Source organism: Artibeus jamaicensis, unplaced genomic scaffold (genome assembly GCF_021234435.1).
Source record: "Artibeus jamaicensis isolate MK-2021 breed Jamaican fruit bat unplaced genomic scaffold, CSHL_Jam_final contig_391, whole genome shotgun sequence".
In the NCBI taxonomy this organism is placed as follows: domain Eukaryota; kingdom Metazoa; phylum Chordata; class Mammalia; order Chiroptera; family Phyllostomidae; genus Artibeus; species Artibeus jamaicensis.
This window is the reverse complement of record NW_026521814.1, coordinates 33026016-33042562: the sequence shown is the minus strand read 5'-3', so window position 1 is coordinate 33042562 and position 16547 is coordinate 33026016. Positions and strand designations below refer to the sequence as shown.

Sequence of the window (16547 nt, the reverse complement as noted above, 5' to 3'; positions counted from 1 at the left end):
AATTTATCTTCTGTTTATTGTACCACTCTTATTTGGACAGATGTATCATTTGTTCAGAGATCACTCATTTCATTTTCCTGTAGGGAACTAAATGCACATTTTCCCCCCATGTAACCACAGAATACCACCTGTGGCATCTTAAATTACTTAACCTCAGTCATTCAAAAAATAAGATTTTGATTGGTGAAAAATAATCATATATACAAATAATTATAATTACCATTAAGACATGAGTATAATTTTATTTCCCAACTTTGCAAAGATAAGCATCAGAATTCAGTGTGCTCATGATGTTTATTCATTCTTTTTAACCACAGTTATGCCTCTGGCGAAGTGTTTGAGGGATGTTTTCAAGATAACATGCGTCACGGTCATGGTCTTTTACGAAGTGGAAAATTGACTTCCTCTTCTCCCAGTATGTTCATTGGCCAATGGGTAATGGATAAGAAAGCAGGATATGGTGTCTTTGATGATATCACAAGGTACAGTGTCTACTTCTAATCTCAAACTTTAGTGGGACAAGCTTTTTATAATTATATATTTTAGAGTTATCACAAAAATACATGGAGTATATGCAGATCTGTGCCAGGTTGACTATAATATTTAATTCCTGAGAGAGCATTGCTCTGAGTAAGGTATTTTTTCCTCTCACATTGTCTTACATTTGAGGAGATGGAGTTAACCACTTGAACTAGAAAAATTGAACACATACCAACCTAGGGTGATGGTTGGTATCTTCCATGTGATAATTGTTTTTTCCTCACTTCATCTTTATCATCATTGATTTTTTTTTAATTTCACCACTTTTCTCTCTTTGTGAAGGGGGGAGAAGTATATGGGAATGTGGCAAGATGATGTGTGTCAAGGGAATGGTGTCGTAGTTACCCAGTTTGGATTATACTATGAAGGCAACTTTCACCTTAATAAGATGATGGTGAGTCTGATATTTACACATAGTTATTATTGGTGTTTTTGAAATGTCTATGTTAATTAACTTTTACATTTATCTGTTAATGTTCTGCCTTATTAATACTATTTTTTCTGGTCTTTTAAAATTATGTAAGGCTTTGGGGGATATGTACTCTTAAGTTACGTTTCATTTTATGTATTGGGATTTTTGTTTTGTTTCTTCACATAGGGAAATGGGATTTTACTTTCTGAAGATGATACCATCTATGAGGGAGAATTTTCAGATGACTGGACTCTTAGTGGAAAGGTTGGAAACTAACTTTCTTCTTTCTCTCCCTAATGCAGTCTTTTACTAATTATTTCTTTGCTTTTTAAAAAGGCTAACTTCAAAGATTTTTCATGTAAATATACAGAGTTGTACAACCATCGCTGCAGTTCAGTTTTGGAACATTTTCGTCACCCAGAAAGATTTCTGTCACCATCTCCTGCCCATCTGAGTCACCCCTCGTTTGTCGCCCCCAGTCCTAGAAAACCTCTAATGGACTTGATCACTCCATAGATTCTCCTGTCTAGGTGCTTTTGTGTAAATGGAATCGTGCAATGGTCGGTCTTTCCTGCGTGGCTTCTGCGCTTAGCACAATGTTTTTGAGGTCTTCCCACATATGGCATGTGCAGTGCTTCATTCCTGTTTTTTGCTGAATACTATTTCAAAACCACACTTCATTTATCTCTTTCTTGACCAGTTAATGTGCTTTCTTTTGTTTCCAATTTTAAACTATTATGAATAATAGTCTGTAGACATTTGAGATCTTTCTTATTTTTTAATATAGGTACTGCTTTAGTTTGATTAACTTGTTCATTTCATTCTGCTCAAAAATTTTACTAATTTTTTCCGTGATTTTTTCCCTTTTACCAAGGGTTTATTTTTACATACTCTCTTTGCACATGCATGTACATACTTTTTAAAAAACAGTTGGGGATTGGTAAAGGGTAAGTTAAAAAAGGGAAATGTTATCCATTTGGTGCTCTTTTTTCTTCTCGAATTTTAACATTGAAAATACTTTCTCTAATTTTGCATTTTCTCCACCTCTGCCCTAGGGAACACTAACTATGCCGAATGGAGATTACATTGAAGGCTGTTTTAGTGGAGAATGGGGATCTGGGATAAAAATCACTGGAACCTACTTTAAGCCTAGTCTGTATGAGAGCGATAAAGACAGACCCAAAGTTTTGTGAGTGACTAATGTTAATTCTGGGTTAATTATTGAATGATTTTAGTTGTCTTGCTTTTATCAGAGCTGGTTAATATTTTAAATGGAGAGCAAGGTTTTAAAATCTTCCTTTTTAACAAAGTGTAACTTCTTTGATTTGTCAACTGACACTACTATAGATGGCTACATCTAGAGTCTTGGTTTAGATGAAAGCCTTACAGCATAGTTGTTTAAAATGGAACTGTGGGAATAATATGTGTGTGAGAATAATGCTACTGTTAATGGTGCAGGTATCCGAGCTGATTGAAAGAGAGCGTTCTTAAATGGAACACTAGACAACTTGATTTTGAAAAGTAAAGATCAAGGCCAAGTATATGTATACCAAGTGGAATAGTATACCCTGCACATATGGAAAAGAAAGGCAAAATATAAGTCTCTAAGTTGTACTTTGTCTTCTGACAAGTTTTTGGCATATGTATATTTTTCTTTATTGATTTCAGCTTTCACTTTGTTTTTGTATTTTGGTAGCATCTCAGGGAGTTTTTTTTCTGATGGGAGTTTGATATATTTTTTTATACTATGTTTATTTTTAGAACCCAGTATGCAGTTCATTTCATGATTCCCATTATGAGTCGTGCAAAGCACAGGAAGTCCTTGTTTTAACAGCAATCAATTTTACAGAATCAATTCTGTGGATATGTAACAGGCAAAGGAGTCAATTCTGATGTGCTTTGTACTTAATAAGTCATAGACTTTAGTAGCTAATGAACATTAAGTAGTTAAAAACTATCTCTTTGAAAATTCAGTGTTTTTTAAAATAGAACCACCATCAAATCTAGGAAGTTTTGTCACAGAAGCACTCTCAGTCATGTGTTAGTTTCTGTTCAGGATTTTTGCACACACACCAACAAAAGGTGATTAATTAAAGCTTGGCATGACTTTTTTAGCAGGAAGCTGGGAAATCTGGCAGTGCCTCCTGACGAGAAGTGGAAAGCAGTATTCGATGAATGTTGGCATCAGCTGGGCTGTGAAAACCCAGGCCAAGGGGAGGTTTGGAAAGCATGGGAAAATATTGCGGTGGCCCTGACTGCCAGTCGGCGCCAGCACAGAGACAGGTGAGTGCATGCCCGCTCAGCACAGGGCAGAGTGTGGTAGGAAGAAGAAACTTAAAATCGTTGAGTACTTAAGGCTTGCCACGTTTAACATAATACAATTTAATTTAAAAGGCAGTGATGTACTTCTTCTTCTGGATAAGAGAGTTGAAATGCACCTGCTTTTATCTTCTACTGAACTCAACTATAAAACCCACACAGAATATATAGAATAGCTATTAGAAAACTCTCGACACTTCTCTAAAGAGGACATACAGAACATCCAGAGACACATGAAGAGATGCTCAATATCGTTAGCTATCAGAGAGATGCAAATTAAAACCACAATGAGATACCACTTTACACCAGTCAGGATGGCTATAATAGACAAAGCAACAAACAACAAATGTTGGAGAGGGTGTGGGGAAAAGGGGACCTTAGTTCACTGTTGGTGGGATTGCAGACTGGTACAACCTTTATGGAAAACAGTATGCAATTTTCTCAGAAAAATAAAAATGGACCTGCCTTTTGACCCAGCAATTCCACTGCTAGGATTATACCCCAAGAATCCTAAAACATCAATTTCAAAGAACCTATGCACCACAATGTTCATAGCAGCACAATTTACAATAGCCAAGAGTTGGAAGCAACCTAGGTGCCCATCAGTAAATGAATGGATCCAAAAATTGTGGTACATATACACCATGGAATTTTATGCAGCAGAGAGAAAGAAGGAGCTACTACCTTTTGCAACAACATGGATGGAACTGGAAAGCATTATGCTGAGTGAAATAGGCCAGGCATTGAAGGACAAATACCATATGATCTCACCTTTGACAGGAAGCTAAAGAATAAAACAAACAAGCAAACAGAATAAAAACAAAGACGCTGAAATAGAGAACAAGTGAGCAGCGACCAGAGGGGAGAGGGAAGGGAACTTAAGGGGAAAAAGGGGGAGGGATTTTGAGGAACAAGTATGAATGACACAGAGATGAGGACTGGGGGGGGGGGGGGAATGGGAGGGAGGGGGAGACCGGGCGGGGGGGGGGGAAGAGAAAAAAAATGTACTTGAAAAGTAACCAAATAAAATTAAAAAAAAAAAAAAAAGAAAACTCTCAAAAGTAAATATCATCCAGTGTATTGGGGAAGAACACCTGAATTCAGAGTGCCACTGAACCAGCCATGAATTTACTGGGCTTTTAAACTTCAGTATTCCTCAGCCTGAGCTCAGTGTAACCTTGAAGGAAGCATTGTGCCAGTAGATTGACAGAGATCCAGAAAAACCCTCCGCTCCTGGCTCAAGTTGTGAAAAAGAGACTCTTCAAGCTCAGATAGAGTGGAGCAGATACACTGGGTTTTCTTTCCCTCCTTTTCCTCCATTTTCTCATGCTCCAGCCCCCAGGTGCTTCTGTGGTAGGGGCAGTGACGATGGCTGCTTGAGAAGCCATGACAGGAAGCTTGCAGGAGCTAAAACTCACAAGGGAATTCTTTCTCCTTTGGTGGATCCTCAGGCCCAAGAGTCTTGGCCAAATCCCATTGCTTTTTTTGGTTTCTCTTTCTGTCCTTCTACCTCTTGGCTCTTGATGTGGTGCATTGGCAGAAGTGGGCAGTTTTTGGCCAGAAGAAATGAAAGGGGAACCAGAAAATGCTGGTGAGGTCATGCAGAGAGAGAAGCTCTGGAAAGCAGCCTTATGAAGTTGTTTATGAATTCCTGGGTTCACCCCATACTTGCACAAGAGTGGATTGGACCCTAATTTGCATATCAACGCATAGAGAAGTGAGCTAACAGGGAGACTTCCACCCAGGTCCCAGACTGACCCCTAAGTGGTATACTCACAGACAGATCCAAGTAGGACTACTAAGGCTTTATTTTTTAAATAAGTCTATTCTTTTTTTTCAATTCCAGTCACTTTTTAAAAAGATTTTATTTATTTAATTTTAGAGAAGGAAGGGAGGGGAGAAAGAGAGGGAGAGAAACATCAATGTGTGGTTGCCTCTCACATGCCCCCTACTGGGGACCTGGCCTGCAACCCAGGCATGTGTCCTGACTGGAAATCGAACCAGCGACCCTTTGATTCCCAGGCCAGCACTCAGTCCACTGAACCACACCAGGACTACTAAGGCTTTGAGTAGGGCAGGACTACTAAGGCTTTGAGAAGTGAACTGGCATTGGAACCACAGCCCAAAGCAGGCTGAAAAAATACATCAGCTGCTCCAGAGACTTCCCAGATGACTGCATATTAAGGATTCACTAGAGGGGTTCACTGGAGAGATGCACAAGACTCCACATATAGTTGTACTCTCAGTTAAGAGTCATTTCAGAAACACAGTAAGTATCCACAGCCAAATCATTAGGGAAGAGGGCACCAGCTGAGTGAGTGTGGAGGAATTCATGGGCAAGATTCCTACACTCACTCCCTCCTGAGGGGGTTACACAAGCATGCCGTTTCCCCCAGGAGTGAAATGCAGCCACACATGTTCAGCGTTTCTGCCCAGGGAATCCCACTGGAGATTCAGTGCCCAAGGTGTTTAATGGAGGCTGGTCATATTGGCAGCCTGTGCTTAGCATCTACCAGGATTCTAGTCTCAGAAGGAAAGATGTCCATCATAAAGCACATTCTTAGTATAGTCTGTGGACAACAAAATACCCTTATCAGGTAGGGAATATTTCATATCTGTATAGGGAACTTTGAGGAAGCGTAATTCCCAGGTAGCAGCGAGGGATCAACTTGACAAGCAGGTCCTTCTAAAGATAATAATTTCAAGCCTACTGTGTGTACTCTATTATGCATTTCAACATTCTCCATAAGAGATAAATAAGACTCATAACATAATACTCAAAATGTCCATGATATAAACCAAAATTACTTGGCAATCAAAGAACCATGAAAATCTTAAGTTATTTAGAGAAACACAAACAATAGACCTCAATGTCACCCTAACATAGATTTTGGAATTATCTGACAAGAACTTTAAAGCAGCTAGTATAAAAATGCTCAAAAGAGCAATCACAAACACTTTAGATAAATGTTTAAATTGGTAAGTATAAGCCAAAAATAGAAGCTACGAAGAAGAACCAAATCATTCCCTAGCTGGTGTGGCTCAGTGGGTTGAGCACTAGGCTGCAGACTGAATGGTCATCATCAGTTTGATTCCCAGTCTGGGCACATGCTGATCTCACACATCAGTGTTGCTCTCCCTCTCTTTCTCCCTCTTTCCCCTCTCTCTAAAAATAAATAAATAAAATATTTTTTAAAATCTCAACTTTGAAAAAAAAAGAACCAAATCAAAATTTTAGAATTGAAAAATACAGTAACCAAAACTTTTTAAAAATCACTGAGTAAATTTAATACCAGATTAGAGATGACAGCTGAAGAGTTGGTAAACTTGAAAATAGATCAATAAAAATTATCCAAACTGCAAAACAGATAGAAAAATATAACCAGAGCTCTAAGGACCTGAGCATCTAATATTTGTATCCTTGGGATCCCAGAAAGAGAGGAGAAAAATTGCAGGGCCGAAAAACATATTCGAAGAAATAATGGTTGAAAATTGCCCAAGGTTGGTGAAAGATATAAACTTACAGATTCAAGAAGCTGAGCAAACTGTATCTTAGGAAAAAAAGCAAAGATATTCATGTACAAATGCATCATATCCAAATTGAAAAAGAATAATATTGAAAGCACCTGGATAAAAATGATGCCTTGTATATAGGGAAACCGCAGTTCAAATGCCTGCACATTTCTCAGTGTCCTTTGTGGGCCTAAAAAAGCACAACAGTTTTCCTGTGCTAACAGAAAAATTACAGATGTGCTCTTTTATTTCTCTCTTCTTTTTCTACTCTTTCTTATTTTTCCCCTTTTCCTCCTGCTTTTCTTTTCACCGTTTGCCTTTGTTTTTCACATCCTTATTCTTTCGCTTGGCCAGTAACATCCACAAGATTGTTGAGCGTTTGGACCTAAAGACCCTACAGTACAGAAAGAAGTTGGGGCCTTTTTTTTCCCTGTACTTGGGATAAATGAGAATTGTTTATAGTGTTTCATTCATGAAGTTCATGATACTTACCTTCTACTCTCCCTCTCGGTAGAAGAAATAGAAACTCCCAGAACTGATAAAAATGGTGGACTTGCCCATTTGTGTGATGCAGACAGTCAGCCTTCACTGATAGAGCCTGTGGTAAACGTTGATATTTTAGACCTCCAGTTGACCGTAGCTAACTATTGTTGAGTGTTTCCAAGGAGAGTGAGTGAATTTTTATGTAAAACCGTATCTTATTTGTTTCTCTAAAATACTATAATAATAATGATTGTACACTGTTTCTCATTTCTGATAGGTTATAATCTAATGATAGGGTACCATTACCAAAACTACTGTGATTACTACTAGCACATGTTTTGTCTAACTCTTCATCCAAAGCTTCCCTTTACCTCACTACCTGTTGTAGTATCCTCATTATCTCCTTACTTCTTGAGCTTATTTTTATTTCTTCCTTTGCCCTTTGATTTGATTTCTTTTTTCCTTAGCTCTCTCTCCTTGATATTTTGTTTTTCTCTTGTCACTAACAAATCTATCACAAATTTTCTCTCCAAGCCAATGTTATAGTATCTTCCAACACCATGGTTTATATTAGAGCAGAATCTTTATCAATTTATTGCTGTTATGAAGCTCATTAAATACTATTTTGAATGGCTGTTACATAACTTAATAGCAGGCTCATTTGGACCAGAAAGGCTTTCGGGTGCTCTGTTTTATCCCTAGTTGGTGATTATGTTTTATGTGCACATTACAGTTATTTTGCTTTCCTGACATAAAATTCACAATAAGTTTTCTTTTCCCTTTTACTAGTCCAGAGATACTAAGTCGTTCACAGACTCAGACACTGGAGAGTTTGGAATTCATCCCTCAACACGTTGGTGCCTTCTCAGTAGAGAAATATGACGACATCAGGAAATATTTAATAAAGGTAAAACCAGAGTCACAGTTACACCAGCCTTGTCAGTTAATGATTCAGCAACCACAATATGTCATTCAAATCTGTTCACAGCTTATTTTTACCTTAAAATAAGTCTTGTTTTTGCTTTCTGTGTATGTCTTTTGCTAATTCTCTGACTAATAAAAGCACATTTCTGTATGAATATTACCATATAATAACGGTAGAACTTTTTTAGTTTTATAAAATGTTCAAGAGGGGTTTTAAGAACTAGGGTCAGAGTTTAAAATGGCTTTTGTTAGTAACACTAGCAAAGTAGAGCTTTTTAAATAGAGCAGGCCGCCTCCATCCCCTGGTTAGGCTGTCTTTGCTTCCTTCTCAAATGCCGTACAATCAGCTACAGTTTAACTCTGACATGTATTGAAATGAGGTACAGGAACGAGTATGAGTGAAATCAAGGAAACTGAAGAACTACTGTTTCAGAGCAAAATCAACAGTAGTTATTTAGTTTTCTCCCAGGTAACACTGTATATATTTTTTGTGAAGTTTGAAGTATGTTAGAACCTTTCTTTTAATGATATTCTTTATCAGTATATCCAAAGCTATTTTCCCAAGATGTTAAAAGGATTTTTAATTAAGATTAGGAACTCCTACTTTATATAATTTGGGTAGACTCTTCACTTTCAGAAAAGTTGAGTATTTGAGTTTTCCTGGTCCATAAGTTGGCTCCTGAAATTTTGAAAGTTGTTTATTATTTATGGATTGTTTCTCTGTTAGTGCACATTGACCAACTTCATTGATGCCCTTCCTGCTCAGGCCTGTGACACTCCTCTGCACCCCTTGGGCCGGCTCGTGGAGACGCTGGTTGCAGTGTACAGAATGACATATGTGGGTGTGGGCGCCAACCGCAGGCTGTTGCAGGAGGCTGTGAAGGAGATTAAGTCCTACCTTAAGCGAATTTTCCAGCTGGTCAAGTAAGAGATCTTTTCATTGAAGCCTGCAAGTTGTGGGATATTAGTTTATACTAATGGCTTGGGTATCTTCACTCTGAATCTAGAGAGTACAACTTCATGAAGAATCTTTAATGTTTCCCTTCATCACAGAAATTATTCATTAAGAAAATGGTTTTATACCAGAGATCCTTAAATAGACTGAATAATGGCAATATGTTTTTACTTTATGTTTATGTATGAGAATAAAAAAAGAACCTTAGCCATTGTTACTTATTTCCTTTATGTATTTCTTACTCATTATGTATAAGAGAAGGCTAAAATAAATGCTATTTAATTCTAATTTTGGTATGAAATACAGTAGTCTTACATGGATTTCATCTCTAGGCAAAATAATGTCTCTAAAACCTAACCACAGAGAAGATAAAGTCTAATACAAAGTTTTGTCCCTGAATATTTATTGTCACTTGACAGCAACAACATGTTTGTTCACTTACTCAACAAATACTTACTGAGTGCGTCTATGTGCTAGCCACCATTCTAGCTCCTGGAGGAATTTATCAGTGAATAAAGCAACAACAAAATGTTTGAAATCTATACTGTATAGAGCTTAACACTGCCGAGGAACAAAAGGTGTAGTATGTCAGATGACAATAAATATGATAGAGGGAAGAAGATGGGACTGAAGGTGAGATGCTGCTATTGTAAACAGAAGGTCGAGGCCTGACTACTGAGGTAATACCTGAACAGAGACTCTGAAGGAAGTAAGAAAGTGGGCAAGTGAGCTCTTCTGAAAAGAGGGGGTTTTTTGGTTATTTTTTGTGTGTTTTTAAATTTTGTATTTATCTTTAGAAGGGAAGGAGAGAGGGAGAGAAATATCAATGTATGTATGGTTGCCTCTCATGTGTCCCCTGCTGGGAACTGGCCTGTAACCCAGGCATGTGCCCCGACTGGGATGAAAAGAGTTTTAAGGCAGCAAGCAGATCTGGAACTAGTGAAATTCAAAATCTTTTACTGGGTATAAAGAAAATATTATGTTAAGATAACTAGGCAAAAGTTTGAATTTGTCCCAGAAAACTTTGTTATTAGCCTCAAATTAATAAATGCATATGGAAATGTTTTATATTTTAGGGGGTATTGTGATCTACGGGAAAGACCACTGGGTTAGGAGTGTTTAAGCTCTGACATGAGCAAGATGAGTATAATGAAGTTAAGTTTCCTGACCTTAGCTTTCCCCACTATAACATCAGGGACAGAGGCAGGGGCAGGGAATAAATTTACAAAACTAGAGAAGATTGCAGACTGTCTTTAAAGAGAAAGGGTCATGGTTAAAGTCTGTAAAAATAATGAGGACAATGAACTTGTTCATGGTAGAGCCCACCATTTGCATATAAGAGATTAGAGATAAAATGTAGGGCAGATTCAAAGCCTAGGGAAAAAAATTCCTCAAGAATTTTGGGCCCTGGCTGGTGTAGCTCAGTGGATTGAGCGCGGGCCTGCGAACCAGAGGATCGAGGTTCGATTCCCAGTCAGGGCACATGCCTGGGTTGCAGGCCAGTTCCCAGCAGGGGTCCCATGAGACACAACCATACATTGATATATTTCTCTCCCTCCCTCCTTCCCTTCCCCTCTAAAGATAAATAAATAAAATCTTCTTTAAGAAAAAGAAAAGAATTTTGGAATAGTGGCGGCCTGATCACCTGGAAAATTTTTTCTGTAACTTTTTATATAAATACTTAGAATTATATGGATTTTAGAAGTAAAAAATATATAATTTTATTAACCAATGCCACCCCAATACAATTAATTTAGAGCAAAAGTTTTAGCCCTGACTGCTGTAGCTGAATAGATGGAGTGCCAGCCTGTGAACCGAAAAGTGGCCAGTTCAATTCTCAGTCAGGGCACATGCCTGGGTTGCAAGCCAGGTTCCTGGTTTGGAGGCGTGTGAGAGGCAGCTGATCAGTGTGTCTCTCGCACATTGATGTTTCTCTCCATTCCCTCTCCTCTCTCTAAAAATAAATAAAATCTAAAAAGAAAGATGTAAGCAAAAGTTTAAAATTTTTTTACAATAATTGGGTTTTTTCTTAATATTTGACATTTAAGTAATTTCTACTGATACTTATCTGTACTCCGAGAAAATGGTCTCTGCTAAAAGAGTTTATACAGATTGACCTCAGATGAGATTTGCCAGTAAGAGAAATATATATAATATAGATCACAGTTCTTCATTCTTAAATAACTAGACAGAAAAAAAACCATGGTACATGAGAATTTTTAGTGGTATTATTAGCTATGCTCTTAATTCTATTTTGTAAGAAGCATCAGTTAAGAATCTCAGACAACTAAGATATTTAGTTAATACAAAGTTTGATATCATAAGTCCTTAAATAGATAAAGTAATGGAAATGTGTTTTTACTCTTTTAGACACTCTAGAGGTATAATTGCATAATTACATTTTTTTATTACTCCGTAGGTTTTTATTTCCTGAGCTCCCTGAAGAGGGCAGCACAATTCCTCTCTCTGCTCCTCTACCATCTGAAAGGAAACCCTTTTGCACTGGGATGTCCGATTCCAGATCCGAATCTCCAGAGCCCGGGTAAATGGAGTTAGGTGGAGAGAGGGAAGAAAGGTGGTAGGGACCGAATGGCCCTATCCAAAGCATCCTGGAAAAGTTGTTTTTCTAGATCTCTGTTTCCTTATTTCTAAAATGATGTTGGACTGGTAATCTCTGTAGTTCCTCTTAGCTCCCAAGTTCGTGAAAATAGAGCCACGAATGACTGGGCTCAAAGGCAGCTGAGCAAAGTAACGTCATGCTGACCTGGAATAACAACAGAGAAATCAGCCTCAAAATGGAAACCAAGTAGATTTTCTGCTAGATTCGAGTTATGAAAAGAATTCACAGTCCAAGATAAAACTCCAGAGCTAAAGCTCCTCATGTGAACTCCATATGTAAAAGTAGAATAGTTTTATTTATAACTGCCTTTTTACTCAAAATTTCCCATCTTTACATTCAGTTTTGATTCTATAATTGAGTTTAAATGTTAATGATTTTTTTCTCTGGTGATTTGTAGTTACGTGGTAACAAGTTCGGGGTTACTGCTTCCTGTGCTCCTACCTCGGCTGTACCCACCACTGTTCATGCTGTATGCCCTGGATAACGACCGCGAGGAAGACATTTACTGGGAGTGTGTTCTGCGACTAAATAAGCAGCCAGATATTGCTCTTCTGGGCTTCCTTGGGGTACAAAGGTAAGTACAGTAGTTATGAGTGGAATTGAGTGGTTTTAATTTAAAGTGAAAACAGCGTTATTAGGAATTTGGTACTTTGAGGTCTAATTATGTATATGATATGTAGTTTATTCCACAAAATAGTGATATTTAGTAATTGTTTGGAGTGTGTTTTTTATTTGTGTATACACACACACACACACACACACAAGCACACATATATTTAAATTTGAGTTATCCCACCTGATATTTTGCAGTTCTTTAAAGCAAAATACATATATCCACATTTTCATAAAAAGCAAATTGTATTCAGTCTTTGGCATTCTTCCTTTACCTCTCTTTCCTCCTTCCTCATGTATAATTTCCAATTTAAAAGTTTTAGAAGTGCTCTTTGTGTTGTATGGCATTGTTTCTTGTTATTCAGGGGAATATTAAGTAATTATGCTTGTTTGCTAGTGCTGTGATAAGGCCAGTCACCCCAATGCCCAATAATTACATATTTGTGCTATAAAAAATGTGAATAAACCTGAATTGGAACACACATTTTTCCAGTGGAATAATTTAATAGTGAAAATGAGATGACACTGAGTGGAGGAAAGCTTTTGGCCAATGTTGGGTCATATCCGTAATATGTAGGGTTATTAGAGTATAGAATGACAAATTTGTTAGGGATGTGACAGAAACTTTTAAATTACTTCTGGAATGTTTATTAAAACTTCACCTGTTTGTGGCATTTATTTTAAATGGGGGACAGGGAAGCTAGTAGAGCCATGACCTGTTTTTATGGGGATTAATTTGCCATAAGTAACAACTTGTAATAACAAAGTGTGGATTCTGTTGTAGGAAATTTTGGCCAGTGACCTTGTTAATCCTTGGAGAGACTAAAAAGGTATAGTAGATTTTAGTTTCCTCCACAACTTTACTTTTCTTTGGAATGGGGGATTTGAGAAATTTCCATCTTACTTCACTGGACTAGTACCCAAGCCTGAGTTACTCACCAAAGACCTCTGCCCTGCCATCCGTATCATCCTGTTGTTACAGTAAAGGACAGCTGTTCTCACTGAGCTTCATCAGTTCTCTTTTTTGCAGGTTTTGCCAACCACAAAAGATGCTTGTTTTGCCTCAGCTGTAGAATGTCTACAGCAGATCAGGTAATCTGATTGTTTGAAAAATCACATAACTCAAAGTAGTGGTTAGTCTGTGAAAAAATTAATGAGACCTTAGTTTCATTTAAGCTTTAAGCAGCCCCTCCACTCCTAGATGGTGTCAATCTCAGCCTGGAGATAAGAAAGGCTCTTCTGAGACATTTAGATTACCTTTTACTCTGCACAGCCCTTGCATTTTAAAAAGTGGTAGAGTGCCTACCCAGAAACTTGTCTATATAATCACATCTTTAGCCAAATGGAAATTAACTGAATTATCACTCAGAGGAACATGTATTAGAAAAGTAAGATCCACTCCAGTAAAAGGAGATGATGTATGACTTAGTGAATTCTTGCAGGTGAATCCAAGATAGTTGGCAGCTTCTTTTCTCAAAGAACCGTAGGATTATAAAGGTGATCCCTTCCAGCGATTCATTATGCCTGATGTGTCCAGTTTAAGGCACATGTATCCCAGGAGAGTATTCATTCAAAACTTACTATCAAATGGCTCTATTAAGATTATAAGGTATCTTTTTGTCCTTTTTTTCCCCAACAGCACAACATTTACTCCATCGGACAAACTTAAAGTCATCCAGCAGACATTCGAAGAGATCTCACAGAGTGTCCTGGCATCACTGCAGGAAGACTTCTTGTGGTCCATGGACGACTTGTTTCCTGTTTTCTTATACGTGGTGCTGCGGGCCAGGTGATCAGTCTTTCCGACTTTAACATTAGTCACTATTTATTTTAACATGTATGCCTTTTGCTTTTTTAAAAGATTTTATTTTTACATGGAGGGTAAGAGAGAGAAACATCAGTGTATGGTTGCCTCTTGTGCATCCCCAACTGCGGGCTTGGCCTGCAACCCAGGCGTGTGCCTTGACTGGGAATCGAATCTGCAAACCAGTCCACTGAGCTGTACCAGCCAGGGTTTCATTTGTTTTTTTTTGAACTGATGACAGGAATATGTTCTTCCACTAGGGAAAAAAATCTATTTTTATTAACCCACTTCACTATGGAATTACCTCTTCATTGAGCTATTTTTTTGCCTTCAAACAGATTTTAAAGAAGGATGTACATAGAAGTAGAAATAACTCAGTATCTTTTTTTCTTACTGTGCAGGATTAGGAATTTGGGCTCTGAGGTGCATCTCATTGAGGATCTGATGGACCCGTATCTTCAGCATGGGGAACAGGGCATAATGTTCACCACCCTGAAGGTGAGTGTCGGTGTAAACAAACTTACTGTTTGTTACCTTGAAATCTGTCCTTCATTTACCATAATGTAAATCTGTCATTAGCTACTTTTCTTCTTTATAAAAGTTTAATGCAAACATTTTAAGTACCTTTAGAGCACATGTTATTAATATTTTAAAATATAATATATTAAAGTACCAATCAGTTAATTATTATGCATAAAGCAAATTATTCACCATGCAATATTCTCTATAAACTGATCATTCAAATCATTACAGATGCTTATGAGTGTGGACCATCCATATAAATGTAACTCTAGGAAAGAAACAAAGAATTCTTAGTGTCAAAAAAAGTATTAAAAAATGGAGCTATTTAGTGGTACTAAGATGGCAACTCAGAAGGCAGTGTGAATAGAATGAATATGAATTGCATCTTCTTTTTCATGTATTTACTGTAACCAATAGATTACGAATGAGGTCCCCTGATCTGGGTGCCCTCCGGGGGTTGTTGACAGTCACTTCCGTTTTTCTTGAACTACAGTAGAATCATTTTGAAGTTTATTGGAAGAACAACAGGTAGAAAATGGCAAAAACACTCCTGAAAAAAGAGAGGGAAAATACATGCACTCTGCCAGGTTAGAATTATAATAATTAAGATAGTATGTTACTGTCACAGGAATAGACAGATAACTATTCAATAAATGGAAAGGATGGCCCCTGTGTAGACATTATTATAACAAAACTTTCACATGTGAAAATGGAAAAACCAGACACAAATGGAAAAGGGGTTTATGTAATAAATGGTCAAATGGATAGCTCATTAAGAATTTTAGAAGGAAAGTGAAATCAGGGTGGAATCACTCACCTTGCAAATTACAGACACTTTAAGGTTTAATACAGAAAAAGAAAGAGAGAAGGAAAGACAGACAAGTTAAAATGAGAAAAAAATGTATAATTTAATGTCAGTTTTCTGGTTTGGGTTAATTTTTTAAACTTTTCAAGGTAAATACTATTTTAATTAAATAAATAAAATGGAAAAGGGTGCTGGGAAAGGAAAATACTGACCACCAATGACTTATTAACTACTTATGTTTATTGAAGAGCATCGCTAAACATATCACCTAGGAAGAAATTTAATTAATACTTTTATATGTAAGGAGATGCTCAACCTCACTGAATAAAATAGTACTGCAGATTTAAACAATGTGTCATATTGTGCCTGCTAAATTGACAAAAACGTTTTAAAATTTAACCAGTGCTGGTGGGGGTATAGTGTAATCAGTATTATTCGCATATTGCTCATAATAGATTAAATTAAATTGCAGTTACCCTTTTGGAAAACAGTTGTTATTAACATTGATATCAAAAACACTCGAATTGCTTGTGGAGTTTGCGTAGTCCTACTCCTGGAGACTTGTTCTTACTAAAGAATGGAAAACATCTGTATGATTTGGATGAAGTGCTCTTTGCAGTGCGAGTGGCTCCCAGGCCTGGATACTTTCATAATCACCTGGGGATGCTGCTTAAGAATGCAGTCCCGGAAGTTCCAACTCACTAGGTCTGAAAGGATGCTTAATCTGTGTGCTTACCGAACACACTAGGTGATTCCGATTTCAGTTATTTGTGTACCTTATAATGAGCAGCATACTCTAAATGTCCAATTAATAGTGGCTTGCAAATTGTACAATTTCTACTTAGTGAAGAATATTATACAGCTTGTAAAAAGTTTTGTGTGTATGGGTTTTACAATTAGAAATGTACGAAATTTTATCTATTAATTAAACTAGGCAGTAAAGACATTGGATGGGGGCTGGAAGAAAACAGGAAAAATGAAAGTAACTGATTTGGTCGGGCTATTAGACTTAATAAGGGATTTCCTTTTTTTAGTCCT

At 37.3% G+C, this 16547-nt stretch overlaps 1 protein-coding gene across 5 annotated transcripts in view; it reads left to right on the top strand.

The window, feature by feature from the left end:
• Positions 1-16547, top strand: part of ALS2 (alsin Rho guanine nucleotide exchange factor ALS2) — a 77441-nt gene that overhangs the window by 59365 nt on the left and 1529 nt on the right. For 4 of the 5 annotated variants that reach the window (XM_053665102.1, XM_053665097.1, XM_053665098.1 and 1 more), the window contains 13 exons: positions 318-482; positions 823-934; positions 1139-1216; positions 2008-2141; positions 3068-3235; positions 8057-8174; positions 8958-9115; positions 11566-11688; positions 12164-12340; positions 13163-13208; positions 13409-13470; positions 14018-14167; positions 14584-14680. In XM_053665102.1, the coding sequence (XP_053521077.1) occupies positions 318-482; positions 823-934; positions 1139-1216; positions 2008-2141; positions 3068-3235; positions 8057-8174; positions 8958-9115; positions 11566-11688; positions 12164-12340; positions 13163-13208; positions 13409-13470; positions 14018-14167; positions 14584-14680 (1588 nt within the window). The remainder of the gene's footprint in view (positions 1-317; positions 483-822; positions 935-1138; positions 1217-2007; positions 2142-3067; positions 3236-8056; positions 8175-8957; positions 9116-11565; positions 11689-12163; positions 12341-13162; positions 13209-13408; positions 13471-14017; positions 14168-14583; positions 14681-16547) is intronic. The other variant, XM_053665099.1, reaches the window with a different exon arrangement.